The sequence below is a fragment of the Natrix helvetica genome (assembly GCF_964273705.1).
Source record: "Natrix helvetica genome assembly, chromosome: 2".
Lineage (NCBI taxonomy): Eukaryota > Metazoa > Chordata > Lepidosauria > Squamata > Natricidae > Natrix > Natrix helvetica.
Genome location: NC_138552.1, coordinates 112,644,723 through 112,670,989, shown reverse-complemented (window position 1 = coordinate 112,670,989; position 26,267 = coordinate 112,644,723). Strand labels below are relative to the sequence as shown.

The following is a 26,267-nucleotide window of genomic DNA, read 5'->3' as shown; positions in this document are numbered from 1 at the left end:
GATTGCTTCCACTACAGTCAGCAGCCAAAGCCAAATAATGGCAAATATCATTCAAAATATATTTATAGTAGTCATTATCCCAAATCTATTTGTAGCACTGCAAAGCAAACTCTTCAATCCACCTAATATAGCAAAAATCCTATACAAGCTAACTCAGAAGAAAACCTCAATTTTTAATGTGGCTTATTCTCAAACAACTGTCAATAAGATTGGTGCTTGATTCAAATACAAGCAATGTTTTCTTTAAAAGATATATCCTTGTGTCTAGAAAGCATTTACAAAAAGGAATCGCTGCATCATATCACTAAGTGTACTCTGAATTCCTTCCTGCATATTTCAGTGTGGTTTTTGTTCTAAAGCACAGTGGCAACAATGAGACAGCCTAACCATCACTTTTACTGAAGCTCTATCAAATTTAGCAATTTCTATACATTGACACTGCATGTATTAATTCAATGAATGCCTGAATGATTGCAATTCTATGGCAGGGCTTCCTTTTCCACATTTTAAGTACTGGCGTTGGTCCAGAACTTAGCGGAACACACTCCCCTCTGCAGAGCAAACTAGTTAGTGGAAGTGGTTGTGAGCAGATTTTGAGAGTGGCAGAAAGGAGACTTATTGTAAATCTTATAAGATGGTAAGTAGGTGGAGATTTTGTAGATGTGCAGCATTATTTCTATTGTGATTATAAATATAATATGGCATATATTGATTTTATTCTTTGTTATTTTTTTATTATGGTTGGAAAGTGACCCAGTGGGAGTGTATTTAAAAAAAATTCTTTTTGTTTGTTTGTACCCTGGAGAATGCCGCTTCCTCTTCTGAGATATGGTTGAAACACTGAGACAAAAGTCCTTGAGGCAGAGAGATTGAGCATGACTCTGAAGAATAATTAAAGTAATAATTTAAACATGATTGCACTGGTATTATATCACCCTTCTGATTACGGTATGTTTATATTGTTGAATTTTTGCTATGAGCCAGTTAGAACTGGAACAATTCAGATGGTATAAAATCATTCATACATACATATATATGTATGTATGTATGTATGTATGTATGTATGTATGTATGTATATATGTATATATGTATATATATAAAACAAGCAATAAGCAAATAAATAGGAGAACAGTGTCCTCTACCAGTATAATCTAATTCCAAATTTCTGGCTAACTTTCTACAGTGTTTTTCACTGATGCTAAATGGTAACAGTCAGTGGAATGAGGAAAGTCTATAGAAAGTGAGTTATGGTAGGAGGTGATAGCTAGTGAAGAAGGCAACGAAGAACAAGAATAGAACAGGCAGGGTGAAGAAAACAGAATCAAAATGGGGAAGATATGCAAGTCCCTGATGACAAAACTGAACATAAATACTGCACATCATTAGACACCTCGTGAAATAGAGGAACAATAAGATATGTTATCTGTGAATACAATTCTGTAGCAAAGAAGTAGGTTCCCTGGAGGAGCAGTTTGTGATGCCTTGAAATATTTCACTACTATTTGCTGCCATGTCTGTGAAAATCCTTAGTGGGCCCTCAATTTTGAAGGTGTGGTTTTTATCATGTATGGTAGAACTCTGTCCTGCCCTTTCCAACTTTTTAATTTTTTGCACGTTCTTTTCCTGTGTCTTGTAATGTGTATCCTGGATGTCAGCTCAAATCCAAGTGCAGCTTTTGGTCCAATGGTTAAATAATCCTGATGTAACGGAAGTGAGTGAGTATTGGGAATAATGTTACTCTATATGTGGAAAGGTGACATAACAATGAGCTGAAATTTACAAAGAAGACATTATTATTCACAGTATCACAATAGTCAGCATACAGTTTGGCTATTAATCAATCAACAGAATCAATGGAAAAACAGAAAGTGAAATTAGACATCTGCAAAAGAAACATTAGTAATAGGAATCTTCAAAAATACAAGCTCCAATCACAACAAAGAGAGCATTTCCGGGTATTTTAAATATGTACCTAATAGTAGTTAGTCAAGAAAGCAACCAGAGGACCAAAGAGTTTGGTCTTAAAATGGCTACTGAGTTCAGAAATATTCCAAGCTCAAAATGTTTTTCACAACACTAATAATCACTGCACTGTTTTCATGGTGCTTATAGATCAATAGATCAATCAATATCAATAAAATATTTCAAAGAAATTATACTACAGCAACCAATCCATAGTCTTCTCTATTCTCAGCTTTTAAAAGATTGGAACCACATTTTTTCTCTTATCACTAACATATTACTTGGTTTCCAAAATTTATATATAAAAATGATACAAGTTAAGAAAATGTTCATCAGGCTTTTTTTCCGGTATCCTAGAATACAATTAATCAGGCTCCACAAATTTGACTCATTCAGAATTACCAGTTATTGACTAAACATATATCTTTAAATCTCAAATTAGCATCTTGTTCCTTTAGTCTGTCCATCACAGATTCCGGAGGGGGGGGAATACAAATTCCCCTATAGGAGGGGGCTGAGCCAGAGCAATTGAGTAATGGTATTTTTATATTTATGAGTTAATATTTTGCTATCTTCATGAAGCAGCTGGTATATTATTTCTTTTTCTTGCTTTTGTTGTTCTTAGTATTCCTCGTTAATCTTTACTCATTGTGAGCTTTTGCTCTGCAATTCTTTATCTGTAAACTTCCTTAGTGATCTCTTTAGAACAGGGACGTGCAGTCAGGGGAGGCAGAGCCTCACCTCTCATCATGAAATAATATATAATATATAATAATAATATATATTTCCTCCCATCCCTTTTACACGGCTCCCGCTAAGCTCCGGTAAGGAGAAGAACCTTTGGGGAGTGAAGAGGAAGAGGAGGGAGGAGGAGGAGGAGATGCGCACGCGGGGCAGTGCCAGCTGGGCGGTGCCAGGTGGGCAGGAGGGTTCTCGGAAGCACCAATAACTTTCCTGCCTCCGCTGTACTTTGTGCGCTCCTCGCGACTGCAATAGATGTCCAGAAGTGGCAGGGGCTGTTGGGCTGGAAGCCCAAACCCCATTAACCACAAAAGCCGCTTCTGGACGTATATTGCAGTCGTGAGGAATGCACTAAGTCCACCAGAGGCAGGAAGGTTCTCGTCATTCCCCAGTTGCTTTCGTGGTTTCGTCATCAAGATGAAGTCCGAGAGCGCTGACAACATTTCTGCCTCTGCTGGACTTCGTCTTGATGACGTTGCCACAGCTGTCAGGCACGACAGACGGAGGTAGCCAGAGTGGCGCCGAGGCAGTCCGGTGGGCGAGCAACCGAGGATCAGGCTGCATGATCCTCCATCACTCGCTCGCTTGCTCTTTCGTCCGCCCGGACCGCCTCAGCGTCGCTCTGGCTACCTCCGTCCATCCGCGCCCAGCAGCTGCAGCAACGTCATCAAGACGAAGTGACTTGGAGGCGAAGTGCTTTTCAGTGCTTTTCTGTGTGTCTGGAGTTTAGGTAGATAGCCGGATGTCCTAAATGTCAGACGCACAGAAAAGCACTGAAAAGCAGCTGCTGTTGGGGACTGCGGAGCGCGAGCCGGCGGAGTGTGCTGAGGAAGGCAGGGAATGGGATCACGTGTGCTGGAGGCTGAGGCAGCCTCAGCCTCCAGCACACGTGGTCCCATTCCCCACCTTCCTGATGACATCACCAGCCTCACCAGCCATAAACCTCACTGCACGTCACTGCTTTAGAATCACAGGGTTGGACTATCTAACACAACTCTGACTATTTAAGCATTTAAAGATTGAAAGCATTAACCAGAGATGGTTGCCCCTTTTCTTGAGCACATTAAGTAAACAGGGGATCATCATTAACTGGATAATTGGTTCTATCATCAAATTACTGCTAGAATGCCCCATTAAAATGCTTTATTTGTGAGACCATGCTGGGAGGAGTTTGACCCTGTTGTCATCGAAGATTTGGACAGGTTGCGCGGGCGACTGCGGGCCACCACATGTTTACTGGACCCGTGTCCCTCCTGGTTGGTGCTGGCCTCCTGGGAGGGCTCACGAGGCTGGCTACTGGGACTGGTGAACGCTTCGTTGGGGGAGAGCCTGATGCCGGCCGCCTTGAAAGAGGCGGTGGTCAGGCCCCTGCTCAAGAAGCCTTCTCTGGACCCAAAGGAGCTAGCAAATTATCGTCCTGTCTCCAACCTTCCTTTTTTAGCGAAGGTTGTTGAGAGTGTGGTGGCTCAGCAGTTTCCGCGCCACCTGGAGGAAGCTGATTATCTAGACCCGCGCCAGTCCGGCTTCCGACCCGGTCACAGCACGGAGACGGCCTTGGTCGCGTTGGTGGATGATCTCTGGAGGGCAAAGGATGGGGGTTGTTCCTCCATCCTTGTCCTATTAGATCTCTCGGCGGCCTTCGATACCATCGACCATGGTATCCTATTGCGCCGGCTGGAGGGGTTGGGGGTTGGAGGCACCGTGCTACGGTGGTTCCGCTCCTACCTCTCTGGCCGGACGCAATGTGTGTTGACGGGGGAGCAGAGGTCGACCGCAAGGCCCATTTGTGGGGTCCCACAGGGGTCGATCCTCTCGCCTCTCCTGTTCAACATATATATGAAGCCGCTGGGCGAGATCATCCGTGGTTTTGGGGTGAGTTACCATCTGTACGTTGATGATACTCAGTTGTACATTTCCACCCCAAACCACCCCAACGAGGCTGTCGAAGTGATGGCCCGGTGTCTGGAAGCCGTACGGGTCTGGATGGATGACAACAGGCTCAGGCTCAACCCCTCCAAGACAGAGTGGCTGTGGTTCCCGGCTTCCCGATTCAATCAGCATATTCCATCGCTGACCATCGGGGATGAGCAATTAGCCCCGGTGGAAGGGGCGCGCAACTTGGGCGTCCTCCTTGACGATCGGCTGACCTTAGAAGATCACGTGGCGGCCGTGGCAAGGGGGGCGTTCCACCAGGTTCGCCTGGTGCGCCAGTTGCGGCCCCTTTTGGACCGGGAGGCCTTGCGCACAGTCACTCACGCGCTGGTGACGTCCCGCCTGGACTACTGTAACGCTCTCTACATGGGGCTCCCCTTGAGGTGCGCCCGGAGACTGCAGTTGGTCCAGAATGCAGCCGCGCGGGTTATTATGGGGAGATCGAGATTCTCCCATATAACACCTATCCTGCGCGAGCTGCACTGGCTTCCTGTGGCCTACCGGGTGCGCTTCAAGGTACTGGTTACCATCTTCAAAGCGCTCCATGGCACAGGGCCCAGTTACCTGCGGGATCGCGTCCTGCCCCATACATCCCTGCGACCCATTCGCTCACCCAGAGAGGGGCTACTCCGGGTGCCGTCCTCTAGAGAGTGCCAGAGGGCGGTGCCCAGGAGTAGGGCCTTCTCTGTGGTGGGCCCTACCCTTTGGAATGACCTCCCCCCAGACATCCGGACAACAACCGACCTTCGCTCCTTCCGTATGAAGCTGAAGACCTACCTGTTTTGTCAAGCCGGCCTGGCATAACGTTACAATCTTGCCACCCCAGGTCATTTTATAATGGGAAATTTTGTTTTTTAAAGTTTTTAGAGTTTAATATTTTTGGGGTTTTAAATTTTGTAAGTATGCTTATTTATGGACTTATTTTTACCTCCTCTGCACGATATATGGTGCTATCTTGATTATTGCTCTGTACGTCGCCCCGAGTCCCTGTGGGGAGAGGGGGCGACTAATAAGTTCAATAAAATAAATAAATAAATAAATAAATTTAAATTGATTGTCCTGACTTCTTGATCATACAATAATAAAGAAGAGGTCTTTTTGACATCCCTTCAAATATTCCCCCAATTCTCTCCCAGTTCAGTTTTCTCTTCATCTTACTAAATGTACTTTGCCTCCTTTGTCCTTTGTTTGCTCTTTTCTATTTTCAATCTTTATTAATCTTTTTATACAGACACTCTATTTTTTTTTCTTTTCTATTGGGAAACTATTTGCTGCTTTGCTTTTAGTATTGCTTTAATTGAAGCCCTCCAAATATCCTGAGCTCATTTACCCACTAGCTTCTACTATCATGAAATCCTACCGGTAATTAGCTTTGTTTTAATGGAATTAAAGTCAGCACTCTTGAAATCCAATCTACTGAGCTGCAGTGGCACAGTGGTTACAATGCAGGCTACTTCTGCAATTTGGCAGTTCGAAAGTCACCAGGCTCAACATTGACTCAGCCTTCCATTTTTCCAAGGTGGGTAAAATGAGGACCCAGATTGTTGTGGGCAGTATGTTGAGTCTGTAAACTGCTTACAGAGAGCTGTAAAGCACTGTGAAGTGCAGTGACGTGCGGTGAGGTTTATGGCTGGTGAGGCTGGTGACGTCATCAGGAAGGCGGGGAATGGGACCATGTGTGCTGGAGGCTGAGGCTGCCTCAGCCTCCAGCACACGTGATCCCATTCCCCGCCTTCCTGAGCGCACTCCGCTGGCTCGCGCTCCGCGATCCCCAACAGCAGCTGCTTTTCAGTGCTTTTCTGTGCATCTGGCGTTTAGGACATCCAGCTATCTACCTAAACGCCAGACGCACAGAAAAGCACTGAAAAGCAGCTGCTGTTGGGGATCACGGAGCTGCGAGCTGGCAGAGCACGCTCAGGAAGGCGGGGAGCGCGCTCCGCCGGCTCGCGCTCCGCGAGCCCCAACAGCAGCTGCTTTTCAGTGCTTTTCTGTGTGTCTGGCGTTTAGGACATCCGGCTATCTACCTAAATGCCAGACGCACAGAAAAGCACTGAAAAGCACTTCGCCTCCAAGCCACTTCGTCTTGATGACGTCGCTGCTGGGCGCGGCCGGACGGAGGTAACCAGAGTGGCGCCGAGGGGTCCGGGTGGACGAAAGAGCGAGTGAGCGAGCGATGGAGGATCAGGCAGCCTGATCCTCGGTCGCTCGTCCGCCGGACTGCCTCGGCGCCACTCTGGCTACTTCCGTCCGTCTGCGCATGGCAGCTGCGGCAACGTCATCAAGCCCCTGCCACTTATGGACATCTATTGCAGTTGCGAGGAGCGCGCAAAGTACAGCGGAGGCAGGAAGGTTATTGGCGCTTCCGAGAACCCTCCTGCCTCCGCCAGTTGCCCAGCTGGCACCGCCCCGCGCGCACTCCTCCTCCTCTTCCTCTTATATATATGAAACTCCCTTGTGGATATTATTATTATATATTATTATTTCATGATGAGAGGTAAGGCTCTGCCTCCCGTGCCTCCCCTGACCACACGTCCCTGGTGAAGTGGTATATAAGTCTAAGTGCTATTGCTACATATTTGCTTGTACATTTTAGTTTTCCCTAAAACCAAGAACTTCAGCATTTTTTAGTCATTGTACCTTTATATACAGTAAGTGTTCTGCCCCAATTTTGGATTGGTTCTATATATCCTGACTGATATCATAACAACAGATGCTTATGATACTGAACTGATTTTTTTAAATTTTACTTCAGGTTTACTAGAAACATTAGCAAAGTTATCTTCCCTTGAACTTGTATGGCATTGTAGATTTGTGGGTGATTCGTTGTTATTTTTTTGTTCATAGGAATTTTTGTCCCTATCTTACTGCTCAAATCATACCTACACAGGTTCATTCCTGTAGAGCTTTGCCTCTTGTAAGTGAATTTATTAAAAATAATTTAAAACTACAGTAGCAGAAAATATGAATCAATAGGAATTCCTTGAGTTACTACAAATACCATCTTTAATCAATATTGTCTTGTGATTTGAGACATGGATAATTTGTCCGTAATGACAGAAACAGAGAAAATTTATTATTTTTCAGTAATAATAAGAAATAAATAGAAATCAGTTGAACATTGTAATAAGGGAAATACACTTTAACAGGCATAGTAGAGGTCTGTGGGAATGTCTCTATTAGTGACTAAAGGATATCTTTATTCAAAAGGAATAGAAACAAAAGTTAAGGAACAGTTAAACTCCTGCTTAGAAATCCGGTGAATTTATTTGGTTATACTGTAAAAAGACCCTGGGTTAAACTAGAATAAATAAAAGCAGTGCCTTTGTTAGAATCCACCATGATTTGCCCAAACAAGATGCAAATTATTGCTCAATTGCCCCACTATTTGAAGGGAGAAAAGTTCTGCCAAGTAAGGTCCTTCAGGGAAATGCATGGCTTATCTTTCTGCTCCAGAGAATGAAGTAAGAAGCAAAGGATCCCTGATTTGATTCTACTCAATAAAATATAATTAATTGAGGAAGCAAAAATAGTAAGTGACCATTTAATTCTGAAATTTTTAATTTTAAGAGAAGTGAAAACTGTGTAATCTAAAAATGTATTTTCAAGAAAAGAGAATCAGAATGTTGATGTGAAGCTAATAGAAAAGGAAGTTCAAGATGGCTATGAGTCTTTTAATTTGGAAAAAAATTGGAGAGACACAGGAGAGATCAATGTAGCTATACAGAATGTGTGTGTGTGTGTGTGTGTGTTGTATTTGTGCTGATAAATAAATAAATATACATATAGAGAGAGGGGGGGAGGGAGGGAGGGAGAGAGAGAGAGGAGAGAGAGAGAAGATCGGGGGCGGGGAGGAGGCATATATAGAAAATAGAAAGAGGGCTAGATCAACAAGGATTAATATAGAGATATATTCTGGAACTGGAGCAACAGTGGCAAGAAAGATAAATCTCAGAATGAATTGTAGTTTGTTTTTGAGAAACATTAAGAACCATAAAAAGAAAAACAGAAACAGAAAGGAATCAATATACCAGTTACACAGGGAAGTGGCAAAATGCTAAAAGTAACAGAAAAAAAAGGGTTATTCAACTATTTTAGTTCAGTCTTTTCTAACACAAAGTTATGTGGTCTGACAGGAAATTGTGAAAAGTAGGATGAAGGATGAAGAGGCATGACTGAAATGTTAAATAAATATGGCCAGTGAAAACCTGTTTCCGAGGCCAAATGAATTGCATCATAGTTACTGAAAAATTAGCTGTTGTCTGGATGAACCTTGATGAAATTGAATGAGAAGACTTCAGAATTAGTTGCAATTGTGAGATGGGCAGCTATGTCCATAAATTAATAAACAAATAAACACAATGGTCAAAACACAAATCAAAAACAAAAATACAAAAAAATCAGGATTTAAAGATGGAAGAATAAGAAACAGCAATAATGGAGATATGATTTGCTTATGGGTCCAATTCATGATGTTGGTTATGACTTTTAAAGCCCCTTAAACCATCTCACCGCATGAGATTCTGTCCCCCTCATTCCAGCTGAAGGGAGATATTGTGGAGCTGCCAATCAAGGAATTTCAGTGGCTTCAAGAGAAGGATTTTTTCTGTTGTGACTCCCACTCTTTAAAACATCATGCCCCTGAAGGTGTGATCCATCCCCATCCTCCTGGCCTTCTGTAAGAGCCTCAAAATCTGCTGATTGACTTGGCACTTGATGGGGCGTTCCACACTAAAGGTAGTTAGTGCACTAGGAAGTAGTTTCCACCCACCCCATTGCACTCTGGTATTTAACTATTTATCTTTTTGTTTACTTTACAATTTAACATTTTGATGTTTGCTTTTATGTTTTGAACTGCCCGGAGTCACTTGATAGTGAGACAAGCAGCATATAAATAAATAAATAGATTGTGAAGATGGCTGAGTTTGTAGAAGTGATCAAATTGACGTTTGATCAAGAAGGGAACTATAATTACTTTTATTAAAGACTGGAAACTGAGCATCCAAAATACGATTATGACTATGGGGGGAAAGGGTAGCTGTCAGAACATCAAATCTGAATTGTAAGTATCATTTTGGGGTGGGAGTCCATCATAAATTTCAACAGTTATTAACTGACTGGTTGTAAGTTGAGGATTACCTCAACTTGTCTTACATTGTTGACTTTGAGCCAGTCGGTTTTGCCATATTTTGTAATGAATGCAACTTTCTGTCCTTATGAAGAAATGGAATCCCTCTTTTCCTAAGGACATTTCACAGCTTGACACAACTGAAGGTCTTTCTATAATCAGTGAAGCATATACTGATTTCAAATCAAATCAAATATTTATGTTAAACACAAGCTGATTTCTTTTTTATTCTTTTTTAAACTAATATTGAATGTATCAGCAGGTAAAGTAAAAAAGATGTCCTTATCAGAGATGTGAAGGAGTTGTTACCTAAGTGTTCGCGCCTGATTGGCTAAGACGCGGCTTGGCTGAGCGCGGGCTGTTTCCCCCTTCTCATTGGCTGCCCTGCTTGACAGCTACGTTTAAATAGCTGTCAAGCAGGGGAACTGTTGCTTCTCTCCTGTATTCTGTGTTACTGCCTGTTGCAATAAATCCTGGAGTTTTACCTCAGCAGTGTCCAGCCTCGTTCATCGCCCACTATTTAAACTAAGCAAAAGGAACTAAAGTATCTTTTAAGTCCAGCAAAATAATAATAATTTTCAGAATAAATTCCTTCCTGTCAGGCACAAGAAACCAAGACAGAGTTCAAAAGCACTGCATGTTTATATCATTGAACCCATTCACAAGAATCTGATCTACTATTGGTCAATGCAAATTGGTCCAGATAAGAGCCAATGAACTTCAAAGGAGGCTGGACTTAGATCTCTTTCAGGGCTCTAGGGACTCCATACTGATGATGCATTTGACTCAGATCAATCACTTCCAATCAGTTGGTCATTGTGTTAACTGTGTACTGGAATTCTGTACACAGAGATGTTAACATCCAAGATGTCTTAGAAAATACCCCCTATTTATAAGTAGCTCTAAGCAGTAAATGATTATGTAAAATAATCATTCCAGTCATTAGTAAATCAGAAGTATATAGGAATTGATGGAATATATAAAGAAATATGGCAAGCAACAGAAGAGGAATCTGTAAAGTTTCTAACCAAATATGCCAGCAAATTTAAAGAAATCAGATGGTTGTTTCCAACAAAGAAGCATAGGTCAGATTTAAGTAATCTATGCATCAGAATCAACACTGATGTAATGGCACATAATCAATAATCAAGCATCCATCCAAATTCTTATTTATTTAATTTATATACTATCCATCTCACTGCCTAATGGCTCCTTATTTTTGTAAGAAGAGGAGGTGAATATATATATATATATATATATATATATATATATATATATATATATATATATATATATATATATATATATATATATATATATATATATATATATATATATATATATATATATATATATATATATATATATATATATATATATATATATATATATATATATATATATATATATATATATATATATATATATATATATATATATATGTTACGGTGAAAGACCGAAATCTGGTGAATGTCGACATTCACCGGTGAAAGACCGAATATTTCATTACATCGTTTTACATTCGGACCTTCACCGGTGAATGTCGACATTCACATAGTCGCTTGGTGTATGTCCGAAAATACCCTTATCCTCTCGACACCCTTACCCTAATACCTCGGCTCCTCGCTTCCTTTTAAGCGTCTTCTATTCGCGGAGTTTTTTTTTTAAACCTGCGATCCTTAAGAAGACGCTTAAAAGGAAGCGAGGAGCCGAGGTATTAGGGTAAGGGTATTAGGGTAAGGGTGTCGAGAGGATTACCCTTATCCTCTCGACACCCTTACCCTAATACCTCGGCTCCTCGCTTCCTTTTAAGCGTCTTCTATTCGCAGAGTTTTTTTTTTAAACCTGCGATCCTTAAGAAGACGCTTAAAAGGAAGCGAGGAGCCGAGGTATTAGGGTAAGAGGATTAGGGTAAGGGTGTCGAGAGGATTACCCTTATCCTCTCGACACCCTTACCCTAATACCTCGGCTCCTCGCTTCCTTTTAAGCGTCTTCTTAAGGATCGCAGGTTTTTTTAAAAAAACTCCGCGAATAGAAGACGCTTAAAAGGAAGCGAGGAGCCGAGGTATTAGGGTAAGGGTGTCGAGAGGATAAGGGTATTTTCGGACATACACCAAGCGACTATGTGAATGTCAACATTCACCAGTGAAGGTCCGAATGTAAAACGATGTAATGAAATATTCGGTCTTTCACCGGTGAATGTCGACATTCACCAGATTTCAGTCTTTCACCGTAACATACATACATACATACATACATACATACATACATACATATTATCTATCTATCTATCTATCTATCTATCTATCTATCTATCTATCTATATGAGAAAAATGCAATATATATATATATATATATATATATATATATATATATATATATATATATATATATATGAGAAAAATCATTTAAAATTAGTAATTTTAAGTAATTTTTAGTAATTTAGTAATTTTATGGAGGAAAGTAAACAATGTAAAAATAATCAAATTTTTAAAAATGCTTGCCCAATCAAAAAAAATGTTTATGATGTCATCCTAAAGCAATGCAGATATTGTGAACAGGCATAATTAGTAATGATGGTAATTACTTTGACATCTGCTGGAAGACACATTCTGCTCAGACAGTCCTTCCAGTGATTTCTTAGATGATTGGAGCAATTTTATTCTTTAGAGGACAAAGGAAGCCAAAAGAGAATCAACTATCTTGACTTGTTACAAACCAAGTTCAAAAAGTGGGTTTGAATGAATTCAATTATTTTGTAGGTATTTTGTAGGTATTTTTCATCACAGGTAATAGGAAAAATGACTCTCAAGGTAAAATACTGATCAAATAGGGAGACTACTTATCCAGAGAAGTGATGAATTTCTGTTCAGAAACATTCAAATATGGTAGTATTAGTTATCTGTCAGTGATGCATTAATATGGATTTCAATATTGATCAGGCACTTTGAATAACTACTTTAAATAGCCTCTATATCAATGAAAAAAAAGCCCCACTTCCCCTAAATATTGTTTGGCACCAAAATAATTAAGAAGTGGAGAAAAGAGCTCTCACTTTTTTCAGGTTGCAGTTTTGTCTTATTTTCCCCCATTACTAATGTCAAAAAGCAGTGAAAATCGATTATTTTGTATTGCTTGGACCTTAATAAAATTTATTTACTGTATTTCAGGATTGTTGAAAAGAGAAGATTTTATTTAAATGCATTACCAAGTTGGAAATCTTCATTAAATTCTTATCCTGCACTAGTATGAACATATTTGATTTTTACTAATGGGTAAGCATGTCAGTTTTCTGTCAGCAACAAAGAAACTGTCAAGTTTCCGTTTTCATTTATTATGATAGTAACTAGCAGTCCTTTTATCCAGATAATATATAACTGATTTTATATTTCTGCCTGTTTTACGTGCATCCATTTTATGTTAAAAAGGACGTATAAAAGTGTACAAATAGAAATGTGCATCCAAAAAACTGTTTCATGTGCATCCAAAGATGTACAAAATATAGTGAAAGGAAGTGAAAACTCTCAGGTGGTCTAGAAAGTGGTGAGAGAAACACCAATGGGTCATACAAAGGTTATACTCACACTTAACATAATAAAACTTTGTTTGGTCCAGACAATACCTATGAGTTACCTATATTGGCAACTGATACAACATTTAAGCAATGGCAAAAATATATTTCCAAATATGTTTGGCAAGGCAAGAAAGCAAGAATTAAATACAAACTGCTGCTGGATATTAAAGAAAGCGTAGATTACCAAATATGAAATTGCATTTTGAAGCTTATTGTTTTAGTATTAATAAAAAATGGGTGACTAATAAGCAGTTGTTGGAATTGTAAGGACATGATTTAAGATTTGGTTGGTATGGCTATTTGTAGTACCATAAAATTAACGTTAATGTAGACTTTAAAAATAACTTTATTAGACTTGCCATTTTGAGAATTTGGAATAGGTATAAGGCAAAATTGTCTTCTAACATCCGTTTATGGTTTTCATCCCAAGAAGCTCATATGAGAAGTGAAATGATATTTAAGCAAAAACAGTTAACATATGCTGATCTGCTAAACTTTTCCCAAGGAGAATTTAAATTTAAAACAAGAGAAAATGTAAGAGTTGGAAGGCTTTACATTCCATTGGTTTCTCTATGATGAGTTAATGGAAAGTTTTAAAGTTTATAAGAAAAATAATGAATCTGAAAATGGTAAGACTGAATTTGATGTGGAGTTGTGTATAAATCATGATCATATTATTGCTAAGATGTACAAACCTTTATTGAAAATGGATACAGATGATGAGTAAGTTAAAGACTGTATGATAAAATGGGTAAAACATTTTGGATATAATATATAGTTGTATCAATGTATTATCAAGTTGTATATGGAAGAAAGGGTTGAAATTTATATTTAATTATAATCTTTAAAAAGTATTTATTTTTTTAAAAAGATGGTTTGCTAGTATATGATGTCAGATAAGCTGTCAAAAATGTACAAGGGAATTTCAGATATTTGTTGGAAATGTAATCAAATGGAGGGTACACTTTTAATCTTTGGTGGACATGCAAGAATACTAGAAAATATTGGGATCACATATATATTCTGATTTAATAGATTTTAAAAATGAATGTAAATAGATTTTTCTTGGGAGTTTAAGGAACAAGCAAGTGGAAACATCTTATGGAATTTTGCTTTTATATATGACAAAAGGGGTCCCATTTACTGTTTTCCATGGGAAGCTAGCTAGGACACTTGTGGTTTAGAAGTGGATCACAAGCATACAGAAGGTCCAAGGCTCAATCTTGGTCTTCTATCATTCCAAGAAGGTTTGAACATTTCAGCTTCTGGCTAAGCTGTTAGGCTTAAGCAATAAGCTCTCTAAGCAGTTCTTGTTCCTCTTGCCTTCCATACAGTGATCAAAATAGTGTTGACATTTAATCAGCTTTAATTAGTACTAGTCGCATTGCAAGGTTATTCAATGTTTCATAAGCATCTGGATAAATCCTACATAATCCGATTGGGCAGACATCCACTGAGACAAGTGTACTCAGAAAAGAAAGGTCACAGCCACAAGTTCATAAGAAACACTCTAGGAGATTGGTGGTAAATTAAGTGAATGACTGTAAGATATACATAAAACTAGAGCAAATAAGATGAATCTGTGTACCTTGGTAGAAAGTTTACTAAATATGGGAAAGTGGATAGAGAAATTTTACGAAGTGCAAATATTGATAAGAAAGGCTATGGGTAATGGGCAATCTGTTTTGGAGATTGTTCACTGAAAGAAATGAAAATGACTGTGCATAAGAATGGCTTCTGCCTACTTGTTGTATGGAAGTGAAAACTTAGTATGACAGGAGAAGTAAGCACGAATGGGTTACTTAAGTTTTGGTGAGGACTCAAGAAAAAGATTGGAGATTAACCTGTGCTTATGACTGTGGACTGAACACATAAGTGAGTGACTAGTATGAAAGAAGTATATTGAGATTGTTGAGAGTAAAAATGAGGATCCAACTGCAAAATAAATATACTGCAGGAGAAGTAGTAAATGAGTCTAGGGCAGGAGTTTCAAGCTCGCTGCCTGAGGGGCAGATGCGTCATGTGCTCGCCACACCACCCCCATTTTAGCAAAGGGGAAAAAGTTGTGATACGTCACGTGATGACAATATAATGATGAAAGTTTGCCCCCCCCCGGCCTAGGGGAAGGGTTAAGATCGAGAAAGTCATGGTATGAAAGAATTGGGATGTATGTATGTGAATATATTTATACGTGAATATGCTTCATATTCCATCTCAATTTTTAGTGTTTTAAGCATGATCTAGTCTATACATTATGCCATTGATTGTATTTGTTTGCTTCAGAAATACATTTCAAAATGAAAGTCTATGAAAGTAGGAACTCTTTCAAAGTCTTTCTAAGTGGGAACTAAACACTGTTCCTTTAACAAAAATATTCTTATTTTTTCCATTTCACTTCAGTATTAGCTCCCTATTCTTCTTCCACATTATCACAATAGACCTTGGCAAACAGATGAACTTTGATTTAAAGATGAATCGGGAGACATTTCTTTTAAAAATAAAACATTATATAGATTTACAAAGATCAGTGTCTTGAGTAAAGCTATGCACAAAAAATCAATTTGCACATGCAGTTTCTTAGGTGAGAATCAGAAACAGTTTCTGATTCCAGGGACCTGTGAAGGAGAAAGCGAAGAATGGCATTAAAAAGGTATTCTTTATAAATGCTAAAAGATTTATCAAGGGAATAACACAGATTTCAGCTAATATAAACAATGATTGCTCTGAGAAGAAAATGGGTAAAGGAGGGGAGAAATGTAAACAAACACAGTTGTTCCGTGGATTGTAGGCAAAGATGGAAAAAAAAATCTGTCTTGCTATGAAAAAAGTGGCAAAAGTTTAGTTACTGTCAGCGGGGGAAAAAAGTACAAAACAGGTTTGAAATATTTAACAATTTAAAAGACTATGAAATGTGACATTATTGCACCAGATGACTTATGAAAACTATATTTTGATAAGAAGCCCTGATACATATTCAGCAGGGTCTAGGACAGCTTGCTGTTGCCAACTTGTCATGGGCATCTTGCCACAGACATCTCACCCTGGCAAACTCGGCATGGCCAGTTCGCCACGGGAAAACTCGCTGCAGCCAACGTGCCGCAGGACAATCCACATGGGATAATTCAATGCGACAGATGTTGTATACCACTGTTTCTTCAACATTATTTTCATTTTCGTCAATGTTGAAGAAAGAGTGGCAGATATTGTTTTGAGTTATTCCGTATGGAATTGTCTCGAGATGAATTGCCTGTGGCGACTTGGCCACAGCTAAATGGCTGCACTAGGTTGGTTGCGGTGAGGTGGCCATGGCGAGTTGGCCATGGCAAGATGGCTATGGTGAGTTGATGACAGTGAGTTATTCCATTCTGCACAGAACATCAGAAATGAGCTAACTCTACTGATGAAGTCTAGTTCTTCTGTTTTGAATTGAAAACTGTATTTGCAACTCATCATTTCATTTATAACTACTGACATGAAAAACAGTAGCTGTTAGGCCTTTTACTCTCTGAATAAAATTCAACATATGAAGGACAGAATGAAGTTGCACTGATGACTTCACTGAAAAGTCAGATCCCAAAAGTATAGTTCAGTTGTCTACAGTGAAATAGGTGGGTTCTAGATGCAAAAGTTTGATAAGATTATAATTTATCTGTACATGATGAGCTGTATTTTCCAGGATCATCTTCAGGAAGTAGAAAAAAGGGCAGTTTGGGATGTGCGCGCAATACTGCAATGTACATTTCTGTACATGCATGCACATTCAAGATGTATGAGGTTTACATCTTAATGCTCTTTTTGCCATCCTGACGCCTCATTTGCTCCATGAACATTCCTGGTTTCTAGACAGCCCTCATAGAAACCTAGCACTTGAACAGGATCAGAGTGTCCTAGGAAATTGAAATGCTTCCTATGACAACATCCTAGACTGGCTGGTAGCAGCGGCAACAGCAGCAATGGTGGGGGAAGGGGATAGTTTTGTGCAAGTGGCAGGTGCATGATATGAAATTTCATTTGTGCAAGTGGGAGCTTCATGTGTGAGTGTGCGCACCTGCTGCTGGCACAAATAGAGTTTCGCGTGCTCACCTGCCCACCCGCTGCTTACATGGCCGCTGCCTGTTCCCAACAGATCACAGCCGGGGTTTGGGATCCCTTATTCTAAAGCATCTGATAAATTGACCTTTATGTAAAGAAGGCATTAATTTTTTCTGTCCCAAAAGATGTTGCTATGTGATTCCATTCATACAAAATCATAACAGGTGAAAAGTAGACCTCATCTATTTGCATAGAAGAGCCAGAAAATCAAAGCATAGCAACTTCCCAAACTGCTCAGGTTTCACATAGGATAAGTGCTTTGAAGATTTCTAATGTTCTGTATTTCTAGTCTCTGAGCTCTCAAGATTCAAAGCTCTTTCTATTTGCCTATTCCTGAGTCAAAGGGAAAGTTTAAGGGGAGATGGGTGGTTTCCAAATTTGATAAATAAGATAAAAAATAAAAGACCATGATGCAAGGCCTAAGATCTCCGTATTCAGACAGTGTATGTTTTGCCAGGGCATTTAGTGTGACTGCTGATAATCCATCAATACAAATATGTATTGGGGATCCCTTGGAAGAAGAGGCCTGGCAGGAAATCTTAAATTATCCCCTCAAATCTACTGGTTTTGGTATTTATCTTTCTCCTGACAGCTTTGTAACACTTTTGGGTATGCAAAAACTGGCTGTTCTGTGAGGTCCTGAAGACTGTGGAAGGCTATGTGAAGTGTGAAAATGAGTGATTCTACAATCTTGTGATGCTCTGGAAGTTGCTGTTATATCCTGTTATGATACTGCCAGAGTAGATAGAAGGAAAAAGTTGGCATCTAGCAAGGTACTTCTCTAGAAACTTTTAAAGACATTTAATTGCTTCCTCAAGAGCAAACAATCATTAAAAAATATTTTTCTTTTTAAGAAACAGACTTGACACTGAGCAAAATCCTATCTTTCCCAGTACAGTATTCTGTTGTTCAAGGAGAGAAGAGATTGTTTTAGTTATTTATGATCAATCATTTGAAGGTGAAAAGATCGTAGTATTTAAACACCCTGAACAATAGGAGGTTGCTGTATTTGAGAGGGATGGTGGTGGTGGTTGCCTTTTTAATTTTTGTGGGCTTGTTATTTCAAGGTTGGCAGCAAGCAGTGTAAAGAAGAAAGGAATAGATTCTTAGTTACCATGGCAACAAACAAGGAATTCAAGGCCATAAATTGATCTAGGATACCAATCTGTTTGTCACCAAAGCAACTCTCCCTTTAACTAGCACCATTGTTTGAGTTGAAAAACCTATGCTGATCTCCAGTGCTTCCATACAGTTGAACATTTTAGTTCTAATTTTTAAAGCACCGGATGATTCATTGTCTAACCAACTGAGGACCAGATTAATACGAATTTCTCACACTAACTTCAGCAAAAGAAATCCTCTTAATATTTGGGGGCACAGCACAGCACTAATATGTTTGTTGACATACAGAAGAGAACATTTTCTTGCATTGTCCCTAAGCTATGGAATAAAAATAAAAACTCCCCACTACTCTGCCTTGAGGAAAGATGCTCAAGACCTTAGATTTGTACAAAATATCAGATTAAGTTAAAATGAGGCTGGGTAGTTGAGTCAATCTTACTGTGAGAAACCATGTTTGCTTCTGAATGTTGTGTAAAGTTTATTATCATATTAATAAAGATGAATTCATTCAGACAGGGCATTTTAAGTGAATGCAATTTAGTGTGTTACCCAGTATTTGAACTGGATTAAGTTGATTTGAACTTTTTATAAAACAACACTTAAACCATTTTAAAAGGTCTTATTAGCTCTCTTGGCAACCCTGTTGGTCAAATGGCTCAGTATAAATTGAGATAGACAGATAGACCAACCATATATAATTTTGGGTATTGTTTATTGTGGGAATGATGCAGTCTCTTTTAGTAGTAAAATGGGCGTGACCAAAACTCCCTTTACATACCTAGTCATTCAGTTTCCAACTCAGATATGCTTCCTTCCTTCATTAATTACCATATTTTTCAGAGTATAAGATGCACTTCTCCACCTTAAAGAGGATGAAAATTTGGGAGTGTCTTATATATTGAATGTAGCCAAAAAACGCAAGGCATGGAGGAGGCGATGATCTGTGGCAAACGCTGCAGCCTGGAACAGCTGATTGGGGGTATTCCGGGAGGGTGGTTCACCTGCCAATTGGCTGCTCATGCTGAATAAGGCTGCTATTTGCTATAAGGAGGTGTCAGAGTTTGCAGCAGCAACCACATTCAGAAAGCACACATAAGTAACTGATTCAGCAGGATTCAGGATTTATATATAATATAACACATTAAGTAAATATACAATACCAAAAGCATGTTTTCCAACATGATAGTTCAGCAGAGGAGAGAAGTTTCACTTTTAGTTTTAGTTTCAGATATCAGCACAGCATGCAGCATTAGTACAGAACAAGCCACACCCAGGCTCCTTGCTGTCTCCTTCCTTGTTGCTCACACAGCAAATACTGTTTGTTTCCAAACAGCCTTCAACTCTCTCTCACACTGACAGGACGCTAGCCACATAAATACCATGGATGCTGGAAGGCAGAGGCAGAATATTTTTTTTTCTTATTTTCCTCCCCCAAAACTAAGGTGTCTTATACTACAGTGCATTTTATAGTCCGAAAAATATGGTAACCTTCAAACACTTTCCTTTTTTCCAAAATGACTCTACTCTGAGAATCTTCAAATACTTTTTCTTCTAGCAATAAAATTGTTCTTCTAACAATTTAATCCTATGCACAGCTGCTATTTATTTAGAAATAAAATCTATAAAATCAGTGGGGCTTATTTGCAGGTTGATGTGTATAAGATTTCAGCCTAAAAATGTTTCAGATATTACCCATTTAAGAAACATTTCATTTTAAGAAATATTATCAAATATTATTAGATAGATGAAGAATACATTGTAAGCTGAAAGCCAGTTATCAAGTATCAAAATCCTACAAGTGTGTTGGAGTAAATGCAAAGTTGTTCAAACACTAATGTTTGAAATTGTTTTACACTGAAAGAAGATATGGGAGGATTGTTCTGAGAGTAATTACAGAAGAGATGTGCAGAAATGATATTTTCATACATGTCACAACAAAAATATAGATGTTGTTAATAATTAAGCAGTAATTAAACTACAATAATTAATTAATAATTAAACTACAAATTCATGCTAAGTACTGCAGAAGTTCCCATCTCTTTATATAAGAAAAAGAGTGCTGAAACAGACCAAAATGTTATTTTTGTCTCTCAAGTAATGTTCAACACAGATAGTCCACACTTAGCAACTGCCTCTTGTAGCAACTGTTTGCTGGACAATGACAAAAAAGTAACTCTGTGACCAGTCCTCACATTTATGAGCTTCACAGGTCTGTAAATCACAGGAAAGCTGAAGGAAGAGCGTAATCCCAATTGTGGTGCTAAACTAGGACTACCTGTATTGACCAGTGAAATATCTGGGGATCCCAAAAGAAAAGGGAAATATGGAAACAATCTTCTTCGCTTGTTCTCTTTCAGAAATTGGAATGTTGGAATACAGGTAGTTCTCAGTTTATAACCAGGACCGGAATATTGGTTGTAAATCCCTGCAGTTGTAGATTGAATCACAATCGACCAGATGTTGAGAAGATGTTGGATAGCTATTTGTCTGAAACGGTATAGGGTTTCCTGCCTAGGCAGCGGGTTGGACGAGAAGTCCTCCAAGGTTCCTTCCAACACTGCTATTGTATTGTATTGTATTATAGATCAAATTTTATGACCATTTTTAAAATGGTGATAAAGTGAGTCACTGTGGTCATTAAGCAAATCACATGGTCATTAAGAAAAACATGCTGTCATTAGTTTGAATCAACTTTCCTCCATGGTGTTTTTTGTAAGAAACCAGCAAAAAAAGCAAATTGTGATCAGGTGACTGTGAGACACTGCAAATGGACATAAATGTGAGCCAACTGCCAAACATCCAAGTTGTTATTATGTGACTGAAATGGTGTGTGTGCGACATTTGTGACAGTCAGAAGTGCATTACAAGCCGTAAGAGTAGTAACTTTGGACTGTCTTTATACAAACAGTCGTAAATCAAAGACTACCTGCATACTGCTTCAGAACTTAAGATTCCATTGACTTTTCATAAGGCTATAATTACTGTGAAATAAATAAAAATATTGGGGATGGGGAAATGGAACTAGATGGCTTTCTGATGAGAACCACAGTTCTACATTAGCTTCTTTACTATACACCATTGCTCAGTTTGTCAGAAGCCACTTATGTGAGCATGAAATAACCCCCAAAAATTGAATGCTAATAATTATAGTCATTTGGTGTTCAGATCAGTAATAAACAACTAACAATAATAGCAACTACAATAGTAAAATAATACATACTGTAAGGGACACATTCATATTGCACTTCCAAGTACTTGTATGTTCCTGGACAAGGATCAGGAAAGACATCTGGGCCAGCAACCACTGCACATTGGGTCCGGTTGCTACACCTGAAAAATGAAAATAAAAATGAGAATAAAAATTGGAGTAACATAGCTAATGATTCCAAAGCAGAGGTGGGTTCCTCCCTCTACGGTCCGGTACGTCAGAAGAGAGTGAAAATCTGGCACACCGGATAGGACCGGTAGTAATAATGGTGGTTTGGCCATGCCCCAAAACCTGTTATTCCATCAGAATCTTCATCAAAAGGTTTTTAAAAAAAAGTTTTTTCCCCCTGCCGGTTCAGGCAAGGGGGAAAAAAGCTTTAAAAAGTGAGTGAGAGAGAGAGAGAGAGAGAGAGAGAGGGAGGGAGGGAGGGAGGGAGGGAGGGAAGGAGGAAGGAAGGGAGAAAGAAAGAAAAAGAAAGAAAGAAAGATAGAAGGAAACTCATTTTTCAGTCGAGAGATTCAGCAAAGGAGAAAAACAAATGCTGTCGCTTTAAATTGGAACTGAGCATGCCTAGCTGTGGATTTCTGGGAGCTGAAGTCCACACGTCTTAAAGCTACAAACTTTGGAGTCCTGATTTAAATTGAAAAGCTGCTCGGAAGGAGGTTTGCAAAGTGACATTTACAGTAGCAGTTATTGGGGAGGGGGTTGCTTCCCACAGAGGGAAGGGAAAAAGAAAGAAAGAAAGAAGGAAGGAAGGAAAGAAAGAAAAACAGCACAGCAATTTAGGGCTAGAAGGCTACTCAGAGGTCATCTAGTCCAGTGGTGGGTTCCGGATCCATATGAATGTGCGCAGCGCGTGCACACACGTGTGCAGCGCACACATGCATCTTACTGTCCAGCAACGCCTCCGCTAGCCTCTGCGACGCCTCAGCAAGCCTCAACTGCTCGGTGGAGCGTTGTGCAGCCGCTGTACACGCCATGCACATGCGCGGAAGCACCGAAGAACTTAAAGACAGGTAAGGAGCATGGGCAGGTGTGTGGACCCTCCGGAGCACTGTACCGGAACAGTACCCGGTGCTCTGGGCAGGCTCTGGTTCACCCATACTGGGGCATACCGCCTGCAACTCACCACTGATCTAGTCCAACCCCCTGCTACAGCAGGAAACCTTACATTGTCTGGGTTATTTTGGTGCCTCTAACAGAGAGAAAAATTGTCAGAAAGGAGAACAAGTTTACTAGGACAAGACTGCCATGCAGAGGAAGGCAGAGATAGTCCTTGACTTATGACTACAATTGAGCCCAAAATTTTCTTTGCTAGGCAAGAGCTTTCTTAAGTGAGCTTCACCACATTTTACCCAATCCATGACATCTCCTGGTGAGTGACATCAAGTTGGCCACACCCACCCAGTCACATGACTGCCAAGCCACGCCTACAAAATAGGTAGTAAAAACTTTTGAAACCCACCCCTGTTTCAAAGCCTGGGCAACATTCAGGCTAATATTTCATTTAATTCAAACATATTATGACTACAGTACATTAGAAAGATCTAGCCTTTTTGAAGACAAGCTTAATACTTGGTGACTTCAGACATGTACCCCTGGATTTTTCTTGGCAGTAATACTGCCATCTGTTAAAAGCAGAAAATCCTCCAATTTAACTCTGTAAAGTTGCTTGGTCAGTCTGTCGGTCTGTCTGTCTGTTTGAATATATTTTATATAGCTATAACTATCTCTCTATCTATTTATCAAACAACCAAACAACCATCCATCCAAGTTGCCTGATACCTTAAGGATGTACCACAATAATAAAAAAAGAATCAATATAATAATAATTTATGTCTAGAACAAGAAATTGCTTCTATTGTACTGTATTTAAACAATTATTTATCCCAAAGGTGCTTTTTTTTCAAGAGGCAACTGGACCTTCTGGAAAGAAAGTCCAGTTGCTTCTTGAAAAAAAAAGCACCTTTGGGACAACCTTGACCTGGATTAGAATCTCCATAGAGTAACAATTATTTAGTCTTCTAGTAAAAGTACCTATACTGATAGCAAAAAGTTTAACTTAAAACAAAATTCAAATGTGCTGTTTTAAAGACATTAGATAGATAGATAACTAAGAAAGATAGTTATAACTATATAAAATATATGCAAATACCAATTCAGAATGCTGAAAACTAATGAACAAAAATACAAGTCATTATTTTGTGCCTGAAAACAGAGCTGTAGATGGAATCAAAATATTCGGGGCATTAATTGTTATGCTTCAGCTCACACTAGTAATCAATAAGTTGGAATAAAAATAATAAAGGTGACCAGTTGGCTTTGCACTCAAAGTGGGAGTAGAATTCTTGGTTTCCAAGCTTCTAACTTAATGCCTTAACTACTACACCAAACTGGCTCTCTACTAACCTAAAGTGTATCCTAGAGCAGCAGTCCCAACCTTTTCACTTAATTCACAATTCACTTAACAGCTGTCTTGCTTAGCAATAGAAATTTGTGGCTCCATTGTGGTTGTAAGTGTACCTGTATTTGAAGAATTGTTACGTTCCCTTCAAAAACAAGTATTTTAATAAATATCTCAATGCAACTCCATTTTGAAGTTACTTTTTTTAAAAAAATAGTGTATATACCCTAGTTATTATATGGCACCAGTGACGTGCGGTGAGGTTTATGACTGGTGAGGCACTGACACAGTGCTGGGTTTCAAATATTTTTAGATTTGTGGACTTCAACTCCCAGAATTCCACAGCCAGGCATGCTCAGTTCCAATTTAAAGCGACAGCATTTGTTTTTCTCCTTTGCTCCTTCTTTCTTTTTCTTTTTCTTCTCCTTCCCCTCCTTCCTCCCTCTCTCCCTTCCTCCCCCTCTCTCAAACACACACACACACACACACACACAGAAGTTGGATTGGACTATCTCTCCTACCCCTTCCCTCTCTCGCTCACTCTCAAACAAACCCCCCCACACACACAAAAGTTGGATTGGATATCTTTTCCAGTGGCTTGAAAGCAGATCCTCTGCCATCCCCCCCATTCCCCTGCTGCCTTTCCCAAACACCTCCACCATTGCAAATGCAGCCTGCTGTCTGGGTGGGAAATGCCTGGAACACAATAAAGCCCACCCACCACCTCCTGCTGGCAGGCTGGGGTGAGAGGAGAGGCAGAGAAGCCAGAGGGGAGCCGATCTGAGACTTCCAAAAGAAAGAGGCTGGGGGGAAGTGTGTGTACTACAGCATGGCTCTTTGCCTGGCTTCCTGCCTCCTCCTGTGGTCTCCTCAATGCTCGCTTGTGCTCTCCCTCCCCAAGTGTAGTTTGATTGCAGGTGGAGCCACGTTGCCTTTTCAAACTTGTAATCAGTGAAGCTGGGCTAGATTTTTATATAGTTTTATCCAGCTGTGTGTGTGTGAGAGAGAAATGAATGGGGGCCTGGGGAGGAAGTCACTACACTTGGGGAGGGAGAGCACCAGTGAGGAGACCACAGGAGGAGGCAGGAAGCCAGGCAAAGAGCTATGCTGTAGCACACACACTGGCCCCACAACGTGGCTCTGCCTGCAATCAAACTACTCTTGGGGAGGGAGAGCACAAGCAAACCAGGGTCCTTCCCTCCAGCCTTTGCCCAAAGCCCTGCACAGCACCAGGAGGATGAAGTTTGAATTCCTCCCCCTCCCTCCAACCCACACGTACCTTTTCCAGCTTTTTTTAACAGTTAAGCAGAGTCATCCACGGTGAGGCAGTAACTAGCTCAGCTTTCTCCTTTTACTTTTTTTTTTCATGATGAGAGTGGTGAGGCTGTGCCTCACTTGCCTCACCTGACTGCACGTCACTGTTAATGGCACCCTGATTATTAAATGTCTATAAATTATGGTTAAGTACATTTTTATACAGAGCATCTCTCTGTATTTCATAGTTTTTATTAAGTTTTCACCATGGTTTATGGACTCAAAATGAGTAATTCCTTTTTTATTTTTCTGCTAATTGCCAATCTTATAAACATTTACTACTATTTCTATAACAGTTACCTAACATATATTTTCTCTCATATAAAGTCCTTATTTACTAACATGTTTTGAAATAGTAACAATTCCACAAACAAATCTGTCTCTCAACATATCCTAGGCAACATTTCCAAAAAATGTGATAAAAGTTATATCAGTAAAGTTTTTTTTTGATCAACTGTAATACTATTTTTCTTTCTTTCTCTGTCAAGGAATTTAAAATATTTCACTATTCTAGTTGCTTTTGAATTAATTTGCATAGATAAGAACATAAGTATCTCAGCAACATCGGTCTCAGGGAATGTAAAAAGGTATAAGTTTAACTAAAACACAAATATAAATGTTTCCCTTTCCTTCTCCATATATTAGTTATTTCATCTGCAAGAAAGCTGACCCTATTATGCCATATGTTATTGCCAGTCCCCTATCTCAGTTCCTCAGTTTTTTTTCCAAAAAACGACATAATACGTTTTTATTTTCTCTTTGATGTATAGTTACAGTTTATATTATATTTTC

The 26,267-nt window shown here is 39.4% G+C and overlaps 1 protein-coding gene across 1 annotated transcript in view; it reads right to left on the bottom strand.

Annotated features, from left to right (window-relative positions):
* The window catches only part of ADGRL3 (adhesion G protein-coupled receptor L3), a 586,346-nt gene that overhangs the window by 271,721 nt on the left and 288,358 nt on the right, over positions 1-26,267 (bottom strand). The window contains exon 6 of the mRNA XM_081943236.1: positions 21,770-21,879. Coding sequence (XP_081799362.1) covers positions 21,770-21,879 — 110 coding nt within the window. The remainder of the gene's footprint in view (positions 1-21,769; positions 21,880-26,267) is intronic.